The 23,390-nt window shown below is 36.6% G+C and overlaps 1 protein-coding gene across 3 annotated transcripts in view; it reads right to left on the reverse strand.

The window, feature by feature from the left end:
* Window positions 1-711: 711 nt before the first annotated feature.
* Window positions 712-23,390, reverse strand: part of GABRG2 (gamma-aminobutyric acid type A receptor subunit gamma2) — a 68,439-nt gene continuing 45,760 nt past the window's right edge. For 2 of the 3 annotated variants that reach the window (XM_031597901.2, XM_090150650.1), the window contains 4 exons: window positions 6,831-6,983; window positions 4,716-4,921; window positions 2,880-2,903; window positions 712-1,483 (listed from right to left, as the gene is read on the reverse strand). In XM_031597901.2, the coding sequence (XP_031453761.2) occupies window positions 1,208-1,483; window positions 2,880-2,903; window positions 4,716-4,921; window positions 6,831-6,983 (659 nt within the window). In that variant the 3' untranslated portion in view covers window positions 712-1,207. The remainder of the gene's footprint in view (window positions 1,484-2,879; window positions 2,904-4,715; window positions 4,922-6,830; window positions 6,984-23,390) is intronic. The other variant, XM_090150651.1, reaches the window with a different exon arrangement.

A 23,390-nucleotide genomic window follows, 5' to 3' on the forward strand; every position in this document is an offset into this window, starting at 1 on the left:
TAAAGGTACTTGCGGAGTGAAAAGCAGCACTGGCAACAACTATTGCTGATCAAGGACATGAATGGGCAGAGAACTGTATGCGTATACACAATACAAATATTTCAAAGTGAGGTTCTTATGTAAAAATAATATCTAGAATAAAACCTATTTCTTGGACTGGACTAAAGGAGGGGGAAAAGAAAAGAAAAGAAAGCATTGTGTGGATATAATAGTTCAGCATGGGAGAAGAACAATGAAAACACGTGGATTAAATTTAGAAGCTGATCTTGCAATGTATAATTACTGGAAATTCATTTGAAATATAGCAACATTATCGATGGAAAATGAAGGCTACAACTGCAGCGGACATGTACAGTATACTTTATGAGCTATTATATTGGCCATACAGATTTGTCTACATGTTATTTATTTGAATCCTTAAGGCTTCTCTAATGTCTTACATGAAAGTGCTGTCTGCTTGGATCTTCCATGCATGAGGGAAAGGGGACATTTTTCAAGGAAAAAAATATGATTTTTATTCACATTTCAATTACAATAGCACAGCCAGAGACACAAAATAAAAGACAATACTTTATGGTACCTTTGTTTCATTTATTTTGGCCCCCAAAAGATGCATGCACTAGACTTTATGTACTACAAGGTATTGAAATATTTACAGCAGTTGTACATGTGCTCTTAAAGGGATGGCAAAGGGAAAGGTCTATTTTTATCTGGATGGGAATAAAAGTTATTTTCCTAGCTTATTAATACATATTCAAAGTGAGAGATGACTCTTCCAAAAAGAAAAGCCCACAAAGAATAAAGCTATAACATAATTATAGCCAATGTTAACAAACTGTACAGTACTTTACCTGGGAATTCTGCTCTCTGTCACTCCTGTTTTACATGGCAGCGCCAACTAGTAAATGATGTTGCCATGCTCCCCTTGCCCTGTCTGCCCCGATTCTCCTTATTCCATCAGGTATAGCTGAATATTACCTGTTTATGAGATTTTTATTTTGAGATATTTTAATATGTTGAATGGACAATTAATTCACAATAACCTGATGGCAATTTTTGGATAAATGATATAATTGGTATTTACTGGGTTATGGCACTAAAGAATTCAGACCACTGTAAAGCGCGTCGTCAATACTTCAAGTGGACTTTGGAAACCATCTCTCTAAGAAATTCAGTGAGTAAGGCTCATATCACTGATCTCCTGTTTTTAAAGGTAAAGATATGATACCCAGTACACCAAGTTAAACAAACAGAAGGCAGTGGGGAAGAAGATGCGGGCATAGGAGTCCATTTTGGCAATGCGGATATGTATTCTTCCATGCCTCCATGCTCCTGTTCGACAATCCTCAAAGCAGCAAAAAAAACTAGCACAGTCCTTGCCATCGAGACACTCATACCCGTATTCTTCATCCCTTTCTTGGAGGTGTGTAGCATTGTTCATTTGAATAGTAGCTGATCGAGGTCGGATGTCAATTGTGGGTGCCTAGGATGGAGTGGCAGAAAAGAAAAAAGATGGCAGGAGAGAGACACTCTGTTATTATCACCAGACTAACAGGAAATTAATGGTCAACATGTAAATGGTGGTTCTGCAGGGGTACATGGGAGGCTGGTAATATTACCTTGAACTTAAAAATCAGCTTAAATCAGTTGCATCGTACACTGACATTACAGGAAAGCAGCACAAATCAAGATCAAGTTGACAGCTGAGGACAGTTAGCTTTAATGCCAGACTAAGTAAACCATAGAGGTTAAAGGAAGCAGAAATATAACTGATGATATTTGGAATTGTTTTTGTTTTATACTTCACATAACTGCCTGATATATGAAGGCAATTTGGGTGTTGCACATGAGTGGAACGAAAATAATCAGTTGGAAATGCAGGATTATTTGTGATACAGGACTGGTTTGTGCAAATATATACATATGGAAAAAAGGCACAATTAAAGTATTTTTAATAAAGTTATTAAAATCTTGCGAAGACTCTCCAATAGTTAATTTGAATGTATGCAGTTCACCATTTATTAGTATTCACCAAATGGGAGATTCATCATGTACCCAATTTTATATGGCAGGCATATATTTATTCGAGTGACTTGAATGAGTTATGCATCTAAAATGCAGTTAAGCACTGGTGAACACTAGTATGATGAGTCTTAAAATTTCCTGCAGATTGTGGTAAGATAATTACAGTATCATTCCATGAGCACGTACGATTCTTGGTTTTCATTTTAAGGTGGTTCTTTGTTTTGGACAAAATCTCTGCATTTCTGAATGAAGATAAGATTTAGGCATATTACATAGATATATTTGCTAACTTGCTAAGAATGTGTTGCTCAAGTGTCAGCATTAAAAAATATGTGCGTCTCAAACCCTTTCAAAACTCTGACTTTTTTTTGCATAAGGAACAGCATTTGAGTGATTGATGATGACACTGAATTTTGTTCATGTCAATATCAAAATAAATTTAGTTTATCATTTGAAGTTAAGTCATAAACAGAGGGATCAGATCTGAGTTCTAAAAGGGTGTATTGCAGTTTCTGGTGTAGCTGGTGGCATTGGATCCCATGGCAATTAACAAAGAGAGAAGCAGAAATATTTTGAACAGAAACTCTCTTAAATCATGCGATCCAATAACATTGGTCATTCTTGAACTTAGTGTAAGTTCAAAATCATAGTGAATCAATAATTGGGCTGCTGAATCAACTCTACATATTATTTAGAGAAGCGTAACCATTCTACTTAATTAGGAAGTGACCTAGAGTAGAATGCTTAGGTGTCTAATTTAAGAAAACAAACAAACAACAGCACTCTCATATAAGCTCTAATAGTTAAATTCAGCAGTTGCATGCAGTGAATTTCCATTCCAAAAAACATTATACCTTGAAGGAAAACATCCGAAGAAGCTTTCATTTTGTAGACAGAAAAGAGAATCAGAGGGTTTTGGTTTAAATTAAAGAAAGAAAGAAAAAAAAAAAAAAGAAAAAAAAAAGAAAGAAAGAGAAAAAAAAATGTAAATTAAAAATATGTTTCTAAAACATAGTAAGTCAAAAAGAACTAAATTTATTGAAAGTTTGGGGTAACAGCCATTTAAACAAGTATCTATGTTATGAAACCCACACATCTTTTTCTTATCTCTGACTTGTAACTACATCCAGGCCAAAGACGAAGTGTATCAAACTCCATTTAGATCTTTTCATATTCTCAAGATATTTCAGTCTTTTATGTTGAAATGCTTTGAAAGAAGAGACAATTCAGAGTTTATGAAAGCAAATTTTAGAAAAAGCTACCTGAATACTGAGTACTGAAGACTCTACTTTTCAGTTTTCTAGACTCTGGGTTTAGATTTGGAGAACTATTATTTTTATTTGTCCCAGGATTGTCCCAGATAAATAGTGTAAAGAGCAGCTAATCTCTTAGCAAGGTGACTACATTTGAGATAGTTAATCTTTGCACTCTTAATTGTCTGTGACACAGGTTCACATAAGCAGCCATTGATTTCAGCCTAAGACAGACAGATGTGTCACCATGCAAAAGTGCTTTTTGATCTAAACATGCCTATGATGAAATCCAAATTCACCATACCTAAGGTAATGTGAAAATTCTTCCTGTGTAGTCTTACAGATGTTTAGCTGACTGTTTATCTGCTGCAGTGTATATCTGCAATTTTAAGAGTCTACTTCTCATCAAGTTTTAAAAATGAAATTATGACAAGTGTAATGAAAACTAATTTAATTTATACATTTTACTATTTTTTTCTTTCTTACTGTGTTATAACTAAGAGAGAATATCTTAAGGATTTTAGCAGAGCAAATCCAGACACTTTCATTATTTCCTAGATGCCTGAAGTGGATTTGAAAACATTCTTAACTAATGTAAAACACTTGCGCTCGTTACATCTTGCAGATGCATATTTGATTTTTCTTTGAAGAAGATTAGGCTGCATTTGTTTCCTGTAGTATGTAACACTCATTCTTTTCACCTCACAGTTTCTAGACAACACACTTCTCAATCAGCAGCAAAAGGCAATAAGTCTGTCCTGAACAAAATAAGACAATATTTTTTCCCTACCTGAGCATACGCCTAGAAATCTACTAAGAGTATTCCTGGGACTTTTCTTTTTACTGTGGTTATTATATACATTATTTATTATTGTGTAGCATGCATCCATAAGTAACATTGCAAAGTGTTGATAAATCACCTTCAAAAGGAGAGAAATAGATAACGGAGAGAGAAAATACAAGAAAAAGAAGATAAGGAAACAAGAAGAAGGAAACAGATGCTTACAGGGGAATTAGAAAGAAAGTGCAGTCCATAGTTTGAACATAACGTTACAAAATGCAGAATCATGCCAATAATACATATATAAGTTAATGGCAGGGAGTACTGCTAAAGCTAAAACAGAGAAACTGAGAGTTCTTCCATGAAGGTCATAGTAAAAACTCTATCTATACATAAATAACAATTTCATTGATAGTTATTTGTAGAACAATTTGGCAAAAAGGATCCTTGTTTTAAGAAATTCATTTCTCTGCCATCTAGACAACTGTGATATATGAGTTCTTTGTTATCAAGGTAAATGATTGTATTCCCATTAATACAGAAGAAAAGTAGATATGTAATAGCAAACTTTCAAATGAGAGTACAGACATAAAGTATAAATATTCCCTCAGATAATGTAATTTAATTTTATACCTTACTGGTAAAAAGATACATACTGGATTTTTCTTCTTTTTGTCTTTATCCTTGCTTGGCTTTCTGTTGCTGACAAAGTAGTGCAAAGTTCCATATTCCACCAGTGCAGAGAAAACAAAAATAAAGCAGACTGACACAAAAAGATCCATTGCTGTCACATAGGAGACTTTGGGAAGAGATTTACGAGCAATCGTACTTAGGGTGGTCATTGTCAGGACAGTTGTAATACCTGGTAAACAGACAGAAAACATCGGAAATGTTATAACTTCGTGTAACAAAGTTACGTTGCCATATCTCTCTCTGACTGTTTCTGAAGGATGCCAGCAGTTCTGACAGATAGCAAAAATATCAGCCCATCCCAAGCAGTGAAATGTGGATTCAGTGAGAGCTTCAAGGATGAATAGGGAGAGTGTGAATCATTTTTGCATAGTCATTGCAAGTCTTGTCCTGCTGATGGATTCTAATTTTAAGAAATGTATTTAATTCAGCTTTGTTGCTTTATAGTTTCATTTTTAGGCACCATTATTCATTTTTAATTGAGAAATGCAGTTTTAGGGTTTATGTTCTCAAATCCTGAAACTGATGGAGAGAAAAGAACTTTTTGTAATAGAGCGAGAGGTCGTGGTGGAGAGGTCACTTGAATCCATTCTTCGAATACTCTAAAGGCCAATGTAAAACTTTCCATGCTGTTCAGGATGTCATTCATGGAATTCATATCAGTAATGACAACAGTGCCAGAAAGAAATGCATTTGCAGCCATTATATGATTTAGAAATTATGAAAATTCTTAAGGAAGCCTCCAATCCAGATGAAAATTGAGGTCAAAAAGTGTGTTTATTTGTATGTGTGCCATGTAAACAAGACTTTGTTTTCTTTCTCTTATTTTTAATGCTTTCTAGTTGTAAGCCAAAGATACTAGCCCCAAATTCCCACACAAATTCTCTGTTGCTGCTTATTTAAGTGATTTCTTGCAAATAAAGCTGGAAGAGAGTCTCTCAGGACTCCTTACAATTGCCACAGATTTCTCTCAGCAGTGCCTCCTCTGGTCTTCAGAAATGACTGTAGCTTGTAACTGAAAAGTACTAGGACATGCCTCACCTTCCCTTCTCCTTTCAGAACATTATTCCCTGTCCTGTGATGTAAATAACATTAAAAATGCATCAGAACAGTTAAAATTCATCATATTTTTATGGCAAATTTCATACCACTGATCTTATCTTGGAGGTATGAATAGCCAAGTTTTCAGCAGAGAGATGAGTCTGCATTGTACATCTAAGCAAAAACAAAAATAACAGCTGAATGCCTTTATTCATTTTATACTTTAAAGCACATTGTAAGGCCTTGTTTTAGAGAGAGTGAAAAAAAAAAAAGCAATAAAACACTTAAAGCATTATGTGTTGGGGCTGTTGGTCCTCTGTTCATGTATTTCTTTCAAGGGAAATCTATAATGAAAATGCTGTCCCTCCCTGCAGCGCTCTATTCTGCATTTCTGTGAGGAAATGAAAATGCAGAAGGAAAGACTAAAATGATTCTTAGTAGCATTGATTTAATTCAGAAGTAGAAAACTGTGTTTTTATCTCCTCAGTTGGGTTTCTCTCTGCTAGTTCTTACAGATACAGCTGGTTCGCGTGAGCTGGCTGAACTCGGTATCTCCTTCATTTGTGTCAGAGCTGCTAACTGTGTAGAAAGTGCTAATTCAGATTTATTGCATTTCACCTTTTAGATATGGGCAAATTCAGTTGATTTTGTGGTCTGAAGGACACGTTTGACCTTTGGAACCTCAAGCTGAAGGCTGGTACCACATAGTTCACTTTTTACCGCTGCGTCACGCAGCCAGGCAGATTGTTTCATTCATGGTATTTATTTCATTTGTTTTGATGTTTGTTAAAAAATCAGAAAAGGTCATCAGAAAAGATGCAAAAGCTTTATTGGAGATGATCTCCACTACTTCTAGTTAGGTTGTGATATGGTGAAATGGAAGAGAGAGAAATATGGTCTAAGTGCTGTTACTCCTTGGAAGTGATTACATTATTCTAAATGGGGGGAACTTGTATTAAATTCTCCCCTCTTGCATTTAGAAACTGGTGTCATTTTAACATCATAATGCTGAATAAGAGCAGGAAAGTAAAGCAACTCACCCAGTGATGTTCTGGCTGGAACTGCATCCTTGTTAATCCAGAAGGAGACCCAGGACAACACAACAATAAGTGTGCAGGGAATGTAGGTCTGAATAGTGAAATAACCCATTCTCCTGCTCAGGTTAAAGTAAACAGACATGACTACGTAGTCTCCTGTAAAATAAAAAGATACTGAAGTAGAATAATATGTTAAATAAGGTCATAGAATTTCTAGATGTTGGCTAGCACTTTCCTATTCTATGTCTGTAGTATATATGAAAGTCATGCATGTTCACTTATGTAACTTGAACTTCAGATTTCAAGGGTAATCTCTTTTGCATAGCACAGCAGGCTTCTAATTTACCACTTCATTCATCACATCTTGCGGATGCATAGATATTTCTCTTCAGGATTCAGGAATAAAGCAAAGCTCCGGATTTTGATGTATTTCTTCTAAGCTAAAAAAAAACCACCCTGGATCTCATCTTTGCCTCAGATTACAGCGCTCCTGGGAAATCTTGATTGCAAAAGAACTGCAAAACCCCAGGCTGCAAAAGACTTCATTGCAATTCTATGAAATGCGGTCCAGAGATAATTCCCAAACTCAAACAGAAGAAGGTTTGCAAATCCAGAGTGAGATGCTTTCCCCAGAGATATCCAAAAGACTCTGTGGTTAATGTGCATTCTGCTTAGATCAGTACTGTTCCTTAACAGAGAAAGTTCTGTTTTCAGATGTAATGAAAATTTTAATTTCCTCCATAATAACCCCCTTGAACTTAGTCACAGAAGAAACTTCAGAGTTAATTTTTCAGTTGCTGTTGCTTTTTTTGTTTGTTTGTTTTTATATTTGTTATTTTTTCCCTCCATTATGTGCAATGTCTGTTTACCAGGATTAATTGGTTTTTAATTTCATTGCATTATAAGGAAACTAGAAACTTAAAGAAACAACTTGTGTATTTGGATTTACAAGAAGATCTGGCTGAGCACAAGTAACCAGTTTTAACAAGTGTCTGATTATGCCCTTAATTCACAAATAAATTTGTATGTGTGTGTTATGCGCTAAGCAAGACACTGACCAGGAGCACCAGAACTGGAGCCAGTCTCATTCTTCATCTCTGTAGTACATCTACTGACTTCTTGGAAAGTGTCTATTTTATCAGTTGGGCAATCAGTTTCTTAACATAGGTTTTTCAAAACCACTTATTTTTTTTCCTATCTTCCTCTTCTGTATTATTGTAGAGATCACTGAAAGCAGTACTTGTGTTACTTCAAAGCGAACAGTATCAGAGAAAAGGCTGTCTTCATGTTCAGTGTTACTGAATTGCTTAGCAAATCAACAACTTACCAGAAAGATGGAAAATATAAAGCCAAAAGTATGTGACAACATAAAAAGTTAGAAAAGATTAGCTCAGAACCAAAATAAAATTTGGTTGTTTTTTTCTCTGCTCTTGCTTCTTTTTAAAATGCAGCTGCAGTAGACCATCCTGGGGAGTAGCTGAGCAGATATAGCAGATCGTAGCTAACTACTTCTTTCGTATGTGTTGCCCATAATGTTTGTCCTGTAGTTGGGCACATCTGTTTGCCTGTTTTGTTGGTTTTACAGTCTTGCTTTGGAGGATCTTTTACTCAAAAGAACAGAAAATATTGCAATCTAGTACAGAAGCCAGCACTACTGCTCAAAGGTGTTAGAGCCAAATCCACAACTCGGCACCAGCACTGAAAAAATGAACAGTAAATCGAGCTGACCCAGACTGGGGTGTGCTGCAGAGACTTCTTCAATAACCATGTGTGCAACTGCACCAAGTGGTGTGAATAACACACAAATATGCGTTTATATCAGAGGGAGGAAGCTACTCCAATCTTTCAATTTTTAGATGATTTTCACAAATATTATTTTACTGTTTTCCCTAGGAAACCTAGTGGAGATTATCTGGTCTCCAGTGAGATTTATTTAGATTCTTATTTTGATGGAAGTAGTGGTTTTTGAATAGTGAACTATTGTAGTAATATTTTTACAATTTATGCTTTTATTTAAATTAAACATATTTTGTTGAAAATGTAATGCATGTGCACTTTTAAAATGCTAACTAACATGTGAAGGCCTTGGTCCATTCTGCAACAATGAGTTGTTATTTCAAAATCTCTGTCATCTCAGTGACATGCTCTGAGGACAGTCCATTTACACAGGGCGACAGCAGTGTCCCAACACAAAGCTTTTGCTACAGGAGACAATCCAAGTGGAAGAATTTTATATATAATTTAACACAATTCCTTCTGCTTTTTTTTTTTTTTTTTTTTTTTTTTAAATACTGACCTTCTTAACCAATTTAGAAATAGCATATTTCTGCTAGTGTGTTCTCAAAATTAGAAAGTGATGTAATTGTTCTAGATGATGTTCATTTCCCACAAATGCTATCGAACTTTTCATCATGCAAAGCCTGTCTTTCCTAATGCGTCTGTATGTAAAAAATTCCAGCCTCTCCAGAACAATATTTAATGGAAATGCTTTTTGTCAGTTTCTGATACTTGTAGCAAAGCCCACAGCACTATTTTGGCAGACCTTATTTTCACACCTTGTAGAATCTGAAACATTCTACAAAAAGCTCAAATAAATAAACCCCTATATACATAACAAGCTTTAAGGTTTTTACAAACTGAGCAGTTAAATCAGAGGAAGTCAGGACTTGAATATCCGATATAACTTGCCCAGCAGCATGGATTTGTCCAGTCTGAAGAACTATTTAAGTATATGTAAATTCCTTTAAATTACACGTTGCTTTCTAATGTGAAAGCCTACTGGTGCTGTGAATGTTGTGCTGTGGAGTAAATTCTGCTACTTCAGAGAATCTTACTGGAGAAAGGAATAACGTTAAAACCACAGAGACAAATTTTTATTCCTCATCTTGCTTGGTTGGGATTTTGGGAAGTGGGATGTACTGATGATTTTTTGCCAATATATGACAGGAAAGGCTGTGTGACAAGGCAAGCCAATAATTCTGTAATGTATTGAATATTTCCTCCAGCCTTTGAGTAATATGAACAATTATAAATAAAGCAGTAAGGAAAGCAACATTGCCCCAGAGAAGCATGGTGCTAAATGTTGCCTATATATGTAATGGTGTAATGTACACAGTGTAATGGTGTAACAGCAGGCCTTTGAGATGTGTGGTTTAAAATAAGGCAGGTAGTCTGGAAATAATCAAATACATAATGCTACAGAAGCATACAAAGTAATGCAAGACCAAAGATGTGCAATTTAGGACCTAATACCAGTTGTCATAAAATATACATCCAAAAGGTAAAGCATACTAAGTCCTCTGTGAAACATGGACTTGGCAGTATTTTGCTTTAATCCCACTTTTCATGACTTAAAACCATAACCTCTTAAAATGGAATCCTGCCTCAGTGCTGTTTTTATCCATATTTGTTTTATTTCTGACTTTATTCATGGTCTTCTCTGCTCTTCAGCTGGAGCCAGCTTAAACACTTTGTTGTTTTCAGATTATCTCTGTGCCTGAGGTGATTTTCACTCCTGGTGTGATGCCTGCATGAAGCTGTCAAGCTAAGACACTATTTTAGTAAAAAATGACCAGAATTGATACTTAGCACAGTGTTATTCACTAGTTCTCACTTGGTAAATTGTTATTTTTTTTCATTATTACCTCATCCTTGTTCCCTGAACTCTGATTCTTGTCTATCCAATGTTGCATACTGCAGCTACAGAGATTCTCAGACTGCCAGATTGCTGTTGGGAAGACTGATATACTTTTGGACTTTTCTGGAAATGAATGATAATGTAACCTGGCAGCTTTTCTGTGACACAGCATACCTACGTACTTAATGTTTGGCACTATAATTAGATAATGTTGGATTATTTTAGCCTTTCACTAGAGATATTACAGTCCTACCCTTTCTGTGGTTTTTATATACATTATTATATAGGTCTAGAAAATACCTAGTGTTTTTTACTTGTAAAGAAATACAGTATTTATCTGGCAAAAATAATCTTCTTACACTGAAGAGCACAAGTCATTCTTAATATATTTACACATCATTTCTCTCTCCCCTCCACCCTATGAATATGTATATATCTTCTATTCCTCTATGTCAGTATATATAGATTGCTAGATGTAGTCTACAGATACGATAATCAGTTCAACAGTTTCTTCAGTAACGTGTATTTGAACTTTTAACCAGAATACAGACTCCTGGGAAAGTGTTCTTCAGATCATGCTTATATTCACGTATAAATACTCACATCACATTTTCTACTAAGTGCATATTTCCAGTGTTTTTTCTCTGAAGAGCAGGAGACATAAGGCAGGATTCTGACTTGAGGCACGGCCTCTTCATGATGCTACTTCTAATTGGAAGTTGGGGATTTCTCTTGGTGGCAAAAATCCTTGTTACATATAGAGAAAGTGTGTGGGCTTAAATTCACATTTATAGAGCAAGAGATATTTTGAAATGGAGATCAATATTCCATCAGTGTCTGATGATCATGACTTTTGTAAGCCCTTACAAGAGGATTTTTTTTTTTTCAAACAGTCCTGTGCCATTCTAATTTACACAGACTCAACGCATGGAGTGGGAACTTGAATCTCTTCCTTCCATATCCTTGTGTAATACAGCAATTTGAGCACTCAGATTCTGGCTCCGTTAGACATAAGGGGAAGTGAATTCCTGATTTGAGGAACCATCTGTGCATACGTCCTGGCCTAATTCCCAAAGGTTCAATAGAAGGAATTAGTTGTGCCAGGAAGTGTAGCCAGGGGGAGATGTACATTGCACTTAGCTGATTTAATCAGCGCAGTGGGTGTGATCCTTCACCACATCCCGCTTGTGGAATCAGTTACACCTGTGCAAAGTGAGGGGGAAATTATACCTATTAGTAATGCATGTTTAAGTGACTGTGCAATGTGTGAGGTGCTGGGGCAACAAGACTCTAATTTGTTCTCTAAACCTATTTGGAAGCTAGTACAAATGCTAGAGAAAAGAACAGCTTTCTAACATCACGGGAAATTGGTGTCTTAATTATAGTTCAGGTAGCAACACTTACAGCTCAGATTACCTCACCCTTATTATTATTATAGGATCCCATTTTCTGTTGTTTTAAACCACAAGATTAAGTTATAAAAAGAAGTTCAGAAGAGCTTCAAAAATGTTATGTTGGCAATTTGATCGAGTTACCCATATGTATCATTTCAGTTCATTCCCATAGATAGTTTTGGAGTGGATAAAATTCAGTGTGTCACTCCTTTTAAATAGACAGTTTCTAGCAAGAAAATTCAATTAAGCGAAGATCTGGCCTTTTTACATGATGGCATTTCTGTGGAAATCTTTTTAAGCTAGCAGTTTGGAAAACAACCCATGTGTCCATAGGCGTGGGCAGTTGTTTGAGAATTTTTGCTAAGACTTGATTCTGATACGCCTCATGCTGCCTCTGCTGCCTACCAAACCACACACTGCTCTGCAGGACGCAGCGAAAAGAGACAAAAAAGAGATGGATGCTCGCACAATGAGATGTCTGTGTTCTCCTCCTACTTTCTTTGTTCCTTCAGACAGGATAATACGTAAAATCTCCAGAAATTCTGTAAGTGATGGAAGTATACAGAGCAAGAGCTCTTCACTTCGTGCCGACTCCATAGTGTAGGAGCAGTTCTCCCCCAAGAACTGGAGTATTGTAGCACAGGGACTGAACGTGAATTTCCTTTGGTAATTTGGTTACCTTGAATATTTTCATTAGGTATAACAGTGTGAAAATCCATGAGTGCTTTAGTAAGCCTTGATATTATTTATGATTTTGTACTTTTCATGCTTGAAATACAAAAATCTGTGGAGAAAATATATTCCATAGCAGAATATTAATGATGAATCAGTATCTGGCAGAAAAAATTCTATCAAGTAGCTACATAATATTGAAGAAAACAGTGGTAATATATGAGCCAATTTCCCCCAGAATTATCCCTACAGGCCATCATTTGTTCTTCAAGGACTGCTCAAATGACTGGCCACTGGGATTTAACATAAGTCACTGTTTATACAATAACTAACAAGCACAGTTTTGTTTATGCAGCCAACAGCATCCACATGGTGCATACAGACCCAGACTTACACCAGCTGCCCAGATTTCCACTGTTGATTTTCTTTTTTTCCTCCTAATTTTAAAAAGAAACCAAATAGAAAATTTATTTGGAAAAACATACAGATAGAAATACAGATAGAAGTGGAAGGTTTTGTCATTTAACTGTTCTAAACGCGTACATAAATGAGTCTTTATGTATGGAAAACTGCTTAGCTCCTGTCACTGGGTGGACTGTACATAGGAAAAAAAAAATAAAAAAAAATCATGCCACAGGAGGGCACTGTCACCTCAGATTGGAAATGAGCAGCGTTTCCAAGTCTGCCCATGGAAAACTGAATTGTAAAAATTTCTGTGATTATTTTCCATTTGATTTATACAAACACTAGAACGGCATAACTGACTTATACAGCTGTGTTAATATAGCAACACTTGTATGAATAAAACTAATTTTTGTATGAAAGAAATATTACCAGAGGAATATCACCTTTGTGCTACACGTAATGAGTGTATAAACTGCATAAATTGTTAATGAGGAACAACCATAGCAGCAGAATTTATTTTCTTTTCCTCATAAATAAGTAATAGAAACATCCTTGTTCTCTCTCTCTTTTACTGTTAACATGGCCAGAGGTCTCATTTTCAGTGAGGAGGAGATCACAGCTAATGCTGTTTTCTTTTATCGTTTTGTTTGCTTCTTTTTTTAAAGAATGAACAGGTAAATGGGAGTTTAATGGAATAGAGCAGCTGCAGTGATAAGTTCATTGCTGTCAGTACTCAAGGTAAGCTGTCTCTGAATTAATCTCAGTAAAAAAGGCAAAGGAAGGCCATTCACATTGTGAGGCATTTGAAAGAATGCTTTTGAAAAATGTCTACGGTGTTTTTACAGAATTGAAAGGCCTTAGTCATTGATTGGTTTCTGTGACGATTTACCCACACATAAAACAAGATGTTCCCAGATCCTAACGGGCCACTGTTTGAGGTGTTCAGATTTCTAGAATATATGAAAACCATCTGTTACTTTTCTAGAGCTGACAGAATTGCATCTTGCTGTGTATTAATTCAGTGCTGTAAATTTCTTGACTGGAGATATATACTTAAATCCTACCGAATCCAGATGAGATTCTAATTCTCTCTAGTTCTTAAAAATTCAATTTTTTTAGACCTGTACTGATTATAAAAATATTAGCAAATGGGACCAGAAGAGATTCTAAATGCATCTTTTTTTTAAAGGACTGGGCTTGGTGCCATTTTTTATACAAATATTCACCTTCCAGAGGAGGCCATGAGGATGCTCAGAGGACTGGAGCACTTCTCTATGAAGACAGACTGAGAGAGCTGGGCTTGTTCAGCCTGGGAAAGAGAAGGCTACAGGGAGACCTCACTACAGCCTTCCAGTACTTAGAAGAGGCCTAAAGGAGAACCTTAGGGGTGGGGCTCTTAATCAGGAACAAGCAGAACTGGCTTTAAACTATAAGAGGGTAGATTTAGATTAGGCATTAGAATGAATTCTTCACTCAGAGGGCAGTGAGGCACTGGCATAGGCTGCCCAGAGAAGCTGTGGATGCTCCATCCCTGGAGGTGCTTCGTGCCAGGTTGGATGGGATGCTGGGCAGCCTGATCTGGTGGAGGTAACCCTGCCTATGACAGGAGAGTTGGAAACGAATGGGCTTTAATAATAATAAATAATATGATAATGATATAATAATAATAAATGATGATGATGATGAGTGATAAAAATAAACAATAACGTTTCTGTGGCAATAATAAAAACTAATTGGTAATTAAATTGCCTGTAAAATGATGGACTTCTGGTACATTATGTATACTTCCACTTCTGACACACCGGAGGGCAGCAGGGCAAACAGACAAAAAGAACTGGTAAAACATGGGGAAAGCCTTTTCTCTTTCATGTCAGAAAAGCGATGGCAGCTGAGCTCTGGTGCTCAGCAGTGATTGGAGCAGAGTGCTGTCCCCAGGGTAGGGAGAAGAAACAACAGGAGATGGGACTCAGGTCTCTCCCAAACCAGGCCAATGTCAGACTGTGGGCTACATTGCACAGTGCATCTTTAATCTAGAAAGAAATATCACGTAAATAGTTTAAGATTGGTGTACTCATTTCAGCGCTTTTGTTTCCATCTCTTTTCTTGCCTTGACAGGGTCTGTGTTTGGAATTCTTGCTAGCATTTATTGTTTTGTTAGGGGTAAGAGGTCAGTGAGATGTCTTGGGATGTTACTGTGATATAAGAAAAACATATTCCTTTCTCAGCACAGAATTTTTGGCGTGGATTCATATTTAACCTACACAAATTACTCTTCTATATAACATCTAATATCACATATTTTTGATATGCTGTTTCTTTCTTACTGCAGATCAGGAAGTCCTTAGGTTTGCTTAGTCCTGCAAACCCCTTTTCTTAATGGAACCAGTACTTCTAAGAGTGGTTATTTGTCAGAGGAAGAGATGACATTTACTCATCTTTGCATTATGCTTTATATATATGTCACAGTAAAATCATTTTGGCCAAAATATTTGATCACAGGAGCACTTGAGTGAATTTTCATAAAGACGGATACTTGATCATAGTGCTGATCATAAGCTGATAATTATGAGATTTATTGCTTTCCACAGCCAGGTAAAATAAAAGACTCTGGGGAAGAGGGAGAGTCAGAAAAAGTACTGCACCCTAGGTATCTGACCATGACTCCTCATTATTTCATCCTTTCCTAGATACCCTTTCATTGCTTCTGTACTTTACAATTTTAGATTCTTTCATCGACTCATTTTTGAAATGCATAAGTGCCAGACAGCTTCAGAAAATAATTAGGTCTTTTCCTTTTCAAAACTGCTCAACATTCTCTTTCCCTCTGAGATTTAGCAGTGAAATACCAGTATTGTGTCATAGGAAGTCATGATGTGAAATAAAATACAGTGAATGTTTAGCCTCTGGGGCAAAGAAAGAAAGAAAATCTGCAACGGCATTGTAGATATTTGCTTGCAACAGACTTGAAGCACTTGGAAACAGTCTCATTTTCTACCTGACTGCTGGTGCTTGCTGTGCCTGGGTGTTACATAAAGGACGAGGCGATTCATAGTCATCACTGATCCAACATGGCAGCTGTACTAAGTGACTTCCACCCCAATTCTAAATATCTATTTCTAAGCCATGATTATAGCTTGATTATGTAATGGGGTAAAACAACATTAAGACTTTCACAAAGCTTGTACTATAGTCCATTTATATAAGATTATCTCTGGGATTCAGATAGCTGCAAGCCTGGTTTTCAATTTACATTCCAAAGGATGAATCCTAACTACATTGAACAGCAGGGTGGAAGGCGGGAAGAGATTTCCTCCTCTTTTTTTCTGTTTTTAAAGAGTAACACATGTATGTGTGTGTGTGGATGTGTCTGACGTCAAACACCTTGATTTCCAGCAGGACCAGAGGAGAGGAGATGGAATTAGTTTGTGTTTGTGTGAAATGACAACCCCAGCCGATGAAATTCCTACAAAATGAGATGAATCATTATAGCTATCCAAGCAAATGGAATTTCTTTATGTGTGACATGATGTTCTGAATTTCTTTTTGGTCCTTGGCCGCTCATTCCACATGATGTGCTGTTTTCTGCTTGTTTGATAGAATGTGTTCCACTTCTCATGAGTTGCTAATTATAGAAGGAAAGAATGTAATGACTCTAGACAGTAATTAAAATCTATTATTGTTGTTCCCACCTTCCCTTTGAATTCACAGAGACATGCTTCACCCTAACAATTTTTTGTTGCTAAAAAATATCACTACATGGGAATGGAGGTAAAATTCTGTATGTTTCTAAGACTCTGTCCATTCTACAGTTTTGAAAGAAAAATGTATGATACAGAGCCTTTCTTGTTTTTTAACATATATATTTTTTTCTGGTTGGAGATGTAATTATTAACTCCTTGAATTTGTTTTGGAGTATTTGTTTTGAAGGCAGCTAAGCTACTACAGTGGCATCAGCAAATGCAGGAGGATTTTTAGTGTGCAGGATTAGTGTTCAGATGTGGCAGCAGCATGATGTAATAGGTTGCAACTGCTGTGAGGAAGTCATTAAGTGCCAGTGTGTAAATAATCTGCAAATTAAAGAACCTTCTGCTCCCTTTCCAACTTCTCTCTTCTCCAGGAAGTGTTAGCCCTGCTCAGCATCTCATCTCTGGGCAGTTAGAAGAAGTTGGGTTTCTAAATAACTTGTTTGATGTACTGTGGTAGGAAATAGGAACAAATAGATGAGCAAATGGGAGGCTGACAAAAAATTTCAACTAAAATGAGAAAGCAGGCAGCCACAATCTCCACAGACAGATCCTGTGTCCTTGGCTCTTTTGGATGTCTGGTTGTTCTCTGAACCACCAAGTAAAGCCTGTTCACTTCTGTAAATAAATAATAAAATGACACTCCAACAGCTGACAGCTCCACATGTGTTTAAAGCAAGACTTGATTAGTTTTGAATTGCCAGTGTTATAAGAAAGGTTTTGAGATGCAGTGAGATCAGCAATGTCAGCAAATAAGAAATACGTATTTAATTTAATTCATTTCAAGGTATCCAGACCATATACCCCTAATATACACATTTCCTGGCAGTATCTAACCCTGGCTGCTCTTAATCACAGGAGACAACTACCTATGTACCTATGAGAAGAAATCGACCGAATGGTCAGTGAAGGGAGACAAACAGATCCCAAAGTGAATCAGTTCTCAGGTGGGCTACCTTGCGAGACTTTCTCATCTCAGCTGACATTACGATTAGAGCATAGAGCTCTGCTGTGGTCAGTGAATGAATCTATGGGCAGAACTACTCATGACTGAACAGGAAGGTTCACATCCTGTCATGCATTTATGTGCCCTACTCCAGACTTCTCAGAATTTCAGAAATGGTAGAAAACTAGATGCAAGCCTATTTGATGAAGAAGATAGAACAAAAAAAATAAATAGACAGAAATATATAAGAAAATAAGATGAACTATAGATGGAGATAAAACGGTGTAATATTTCTGATCCAAATAACAGACTTACAGGCATATTAGCAAACTCCCTGAAATTAGCACTGTTTAACAAGCTTTGTGTGTGTTCTTGTTACTGAACTGACTGAACAGGACTAATGTAGTTTGTACAGCAGTGCTTCATGGGCTTGCTTTTAAATCTTCCTAAATTGTCTTGCATGGCAAAGGTCATTTTGGAACTCCTCTGAAGGCCTTTCATTCTGAGAGAAGAGGAATTTGAGGATACAGTACATTTAATCTTTTCTCTTGATGTTTCCAGTTATTTTCAGAGCCAAGAGACAGTATTACATAACCTGGGGCTGCAACAACACTTGATGTTTTCTTCTCTTTCCTCTGCAGAGGAGAGAAGACATGAGTGCATGGAGGCAAAGTTCTGCAGGGAAGCTATGGGTTTCACAGATTCATTCTGTCTTAACCCCCCAGCAAAAGAAATATTTATAAAAGAAAGTACCACTTGAACACCAGCATTTCTTCCACTGACTGCACAGGGAGATCACTAGAAAGACAGTACGATAAACAAAAAGCCCAAGGGATGCTGGGAGGAATGCAACATGCTTTATTGCTTGACTTCCAGCAGTATATTTATTTTAGAACCTTAATTTCATTTATTTTTGGCATCCTTTAAATATTTCAGAAGATTTAATCAGCAAATATTTAATTTTAAACCCTCAGGAAACCATTCTAAGTAACCAAGAAAAGACTAAAATTCACCCAGCTATGAGATCCTGGAAGGCAGAACATCAAGGAACAAAAGTAGCACAGATCAAAACCAACTTTTTTCAGAGCTCACTGTGATCAGCTACCAAATGTCAGGGGCTTCAGAGAGCAAAGGCAGCACAGTAATAAGAGAAGATGACTTTGAGCACAAGAACCCAACACAGATACGTAATAAAAAATAAACTGACTTCTTGAAAGGCAGCACAGCCCAACAATATCTCAGGCAATGTGGATTATTGGTTAGAACACTGAAGCAACAGGCAAGATATCTCAGGTCTAGTCCCAGCACTCTCCATGAACAATTTTAGGGCTGTAAGACAGCTGTTTTTCTTCTCCCAACCCATCTTTCTTCCCATGGAAGTTTTGGAACATTTGCACACTGTATGCTTGAACCACATCTGGCAGATTGTACTTTGAACTTAAGTGAAAATATTTAATGGGAGTGGCTGGGAAAAAGAAAAAATAGTATTTTATGTCATTGCATAATATATGATTTATATTTTGTGTCTATATTTATACATATTATGTAATATGTTTTTCTTTGCTTTCACACCCTGAGGAAACTTCAACAAATTTGTTAAGCGTTCTTGTCTTCCTCTTGACACTAAAAGCTATCAATATAGGTATGGTTGAGCAAAGGAGCAAAATAAAATAAACTTACTGCAAATAAGGGCCAATCATTATAAGAATGGGTCTGAAACTTTCTCCATTTCTCCAAACAGTGTTTTCTTAAAAATAACAGGAAAAAACTCAAACTTTCCAGTTTTGTCATGTTCATTACAGTGTTTTGAAAAAGAGCAATTGTTTATATATATATATATATAAAACATATATATATATAACATATATATATTTAATAACGTGGAAGTAAGGGAACAGCTACAGATAGCAGAACTTCGTAAAAAAATAACACCGCTCCAACAGTGTTGGAATGTTAGAATGGCAAAGATGAAAAATGCAAACACTTTTAAATGTGCATTATTTCCTGCTGCTTAGTAAACTTAAAAAAAAAAAAAAAAGATAATTCTGTTTCTTAAAAAAAAAAAAGGCAAAAAAAAAAAAAAAAAGAAACAAAACAAAAAACTAAAAAAACATGATTTAATTATAAGGAGCTTCAGTGTTGAAAAGCCTGCAAAATTCTGCAGGAATCCTCCTCCTCAGCTTCCAGTTCTGCTTGTTGGCATATTGAGTTCTTCAGAAAGGTGTTATTTTCTCAAATATTTCACTAGACAGAGTCAGGAAGAGAGGATGTTCATACAACTTGTTAAACTGTGCTCTAATGCTAACTCCTTGTTTAAGACTTTCTCATTTGACTATGTAGGAATTCCAGTGTATATCTTACTATTCATTTGCATTAGCAAGATGTAGCTGAATTGGTTCCCTTGTTATATAAAGCAAACACCAAAAAAGTAAATTGTCAATCTCAGCGCTGGCGTTTTAGCATTCAGCACTACTGAGTTAACATGGAATAATAATAATGACATCTATATATTAAAAAAAAAAAAAACAAAAACAAAAAAGAGAAAAGCAGGAGGAAATGGCAGTATTTAGCCTGTAGCATTCAGAATTTGTTAATGAGGTTTTTGCTACGAAACCATAATGATCAGCAGCAGATGCAGTTTCTGGGAGGAAACTTCTGACCCAAAATATTGCATATAAAATGTTAGCCCAAGCCTTGCATGTGGGATGCCCTTTTGTGCTTCAACTGTGCTGCTTTGAGCACACACTGGGTGACTATTTCTGGGTACATCAGTGTCTGCCCTGTTTAAAGATTTGCTCAGTGCTGGCTATCTCTTTATGGAGCCATTCTTGTAGCCTCCTCATATCATTTTTTAATTGAGCTGCCTCCTCTTCCCAGCAAATAAGTTCATGCCTACTCCGGTGCTTTGTGACATAGGGTAATCTTGATTCAGCACTTATCAGGTTTGCTGTTGGTCTGCACAACTTGCCTACACCAGGAAGAGCTGCTGATGAAAGAGATCTGAATGTCTGTGTATTTAAGGGGAAAGGAAGAAGAGAGAAGAAGGTGGGAATTTTTGGTAACTATTTGTGAAATATTGGTACCCGTCAGCGTTCTCAGAATTATTATATACTATGGGATGCTCTTGCTCTCTCTGTCTGTATGCAGCAGTGTACAGTTTGTTTTTATACCAGGAGAGTGAGCTTTATGCTCTTACTAATGCTGCATGGCACCTTTCTGAACTTGCAGCCAAATATAGTTGCTGTCAGGGCTCCTGTACTGGTACTACTCCTTCATAGACACTTCTGTCTAGTGTCATATTACTGTTTGTGAAAGGAATGATTACCTTCTGGGGACATGGGCACTGTTGGGATTACCCTCATAACAACATTACCCTCATATTAACTAAAGAAGCACTGGTGTCTTAGACTGTCCGGAGCAAGGAATCTTCCCAGCTATGCACACAACATACAAATTTCCTTCAGTTTTGAGTCCCACCCCCACTGGCAGTAGCAGTAGTTTCTATATACAGATAATCTTAGGGCCTTTTTGAAGCTGCACAGAAGTGCACTCGGCTTTTTCCTCTCACTGTAGCATGCGACTGCCTGGAATTGAAGCTGAGTTATGTTTAACACTCTCTTAAAAAAACGAGTTTGGTTGCATTTAAATTGTACAAATAAAACTAGCAATTAATGTGGACTTTGGTTAGTTCATACTCTGAGATTGGTGATTCTGGGGAGAACATGTTCTATTTGGCTAATGTAGACATATCTTCATATATAGATTTGAGCTTGTTTCATAGAAATTTGTCTAATAGAACTTCATAGCAGACAGTTTGGATTGCTTACAAGAGCACCTTTTGAACTAAGAGCACAGGTAAGAGTTGAAATAAATCAGTTTTCTTATCTGAAGGATAGGAAACCTGAAAATATGCTTAATTTGGCTATTATGGATGTATACTTCATTCAGAAGACCAATACAGCTTTCTTTGTCTTGCATGGTCTGTTCAAGGCATGGAAATTACAGCATTCTCTGTCTCGGGATAACCTGTTGCTTTACCTTCTTTCTGAGCACCTACTATCTCAAACAAGAACATTCTCTCCCACATAAGCTGTGCCTGTATCTTTCTGTACATGCAACCTGCTATGTCAGGTAAGGCTGCTCCCACTCATGTATGTGTTTTGGGAAAGTATACACCTGAAAACTGCATTATTTCCAATGAGGAACATGGAAGGATTTGAGACACATTTTCTTTTCTGATCATAAGTAGATAAATCCAATTTATTGCTGTAAGAGACTGCCAACCTACCTGGAGTAATTTGTTACTTCAGAGTTCACATCTAGAAATATTACAAGTAAGACATTTTGAATCGTATTATTTTTTAATGACTACTTAGAACATTTTTAATTAAAAATATCACAAATGCATTTGTATTCCAATTTGCGACATTCCTCTGAAGAGGCTACTGTGGATGAGTGCTTGAGAGGTAAACAGTAGCAGTCATTCCCCTGCTATCAATTTGCCTGAGGACAATGACTGCTCTGTGAACAGATTCGAAACTGTTTCTGGTTTCTTGAGCATTTTGTCTCCCAAAAAGCCAGGTGCAAGCCTTCAGCAATGTGCAAATTAATCTTGTTCACAATCACAGCTAATGTCACAGCAGAAACATACGCTGACAAAAGTAGGTGTTGCAAACTAGTCCGAAGTGTGATTGGTGAGGAAATGGAATGGAAATAACTAGCTCTAACAGAGCAGTTATTGATATGCTAAGAAAGGATATAGCAAATGTCTGGGTATATTTTTAACCTCTTGAGCTTTTTACGGGGATGTAATTGACGTTGGGTAGAAAATAAAATCCATGGAGGAAGGAAAACTGTCAAATCCAGAATCTCTTCAGTTATCAGAGAGCAAGAAGAAATAAAGGCAGTGAGCAGAAGAAACTAGGATGTGGTTAAATAGTAAACAAATGTAGGGTTCAAAAAGCAGGTATACTTTTATAACAGGATACAAGGAACTAAAAAATCATGCAAGAAAATGGAAAATGTTAAGCAATGAGACAGTGTTCTAAAATTACCTTTACTACCTGGCATGAGCATCAGGTAGGCCACAGGTCTGCATGCAACAGGCCTGGTGGGAAGAATGGAGATGAAGAGAACACTTAGTTTGTAGATCATGTCTCAGAAGAAATAGCTCTGAAACATGAATAATTTATAACTAGTAGCACTATTTGAAGTCAAAGAGATCAAGCTTAGGATGAAAAAAAATTCTTTAGAGACTGCAGATACCATCTTGAAGTTACCCAGCTTTGCAGGGATAAAGGTAGAGCTTCTAGATGTGTGTAATCGCACTAGTTCAAATCCTACAAGGTATTTAAATGACTTGCCCTTTTCAAGAAGATACTTTTGAGGATCTATTTATTTCTCAAATAGACGTATTCAGGATGATGTTCACGGCTACTGCAGAACAGGTTCTCTTGGGATCCCATTCCACATCACAGTGTGAATACCATCACACTGTGTGTTTTCAGGCCATGAAATACAAACTCTTAGTCTTTTCCAAAATGTGAGGTTATAACATTGTGATTCCTATGGGTTGTATCTTCTTAAAACTTTCCTCTGTTAAAATTTGAAAATGCTACATAGTGTGAACCTCTTTAAAATGAAGTGACAATTCTGGAACTAAAATGCTGTGTGGCAAACAGAGAAGGTTGCATTTGGAATGCTGTAGGACCCTCGCTTCTGAGCTGACCTTTGTCACGTGGGCTAGACCATGTCCTACAAATAGGT

The sequence above is a fragment of the Phasianus colchicus genome, chromosome 15 (assembly GCF_987193195.1).
Source record: "Phasianus colchicus chromosome 15, bPhaCol1.hap1.1, whole genome shotgun sequence".
In the NCBI taxonomy this organism is placed as follows: Eukaryota; Metazoa; Chordata; class Aves; order Galliformes; family Phasianidae; genus Phasianus; species Phasianus colchicus.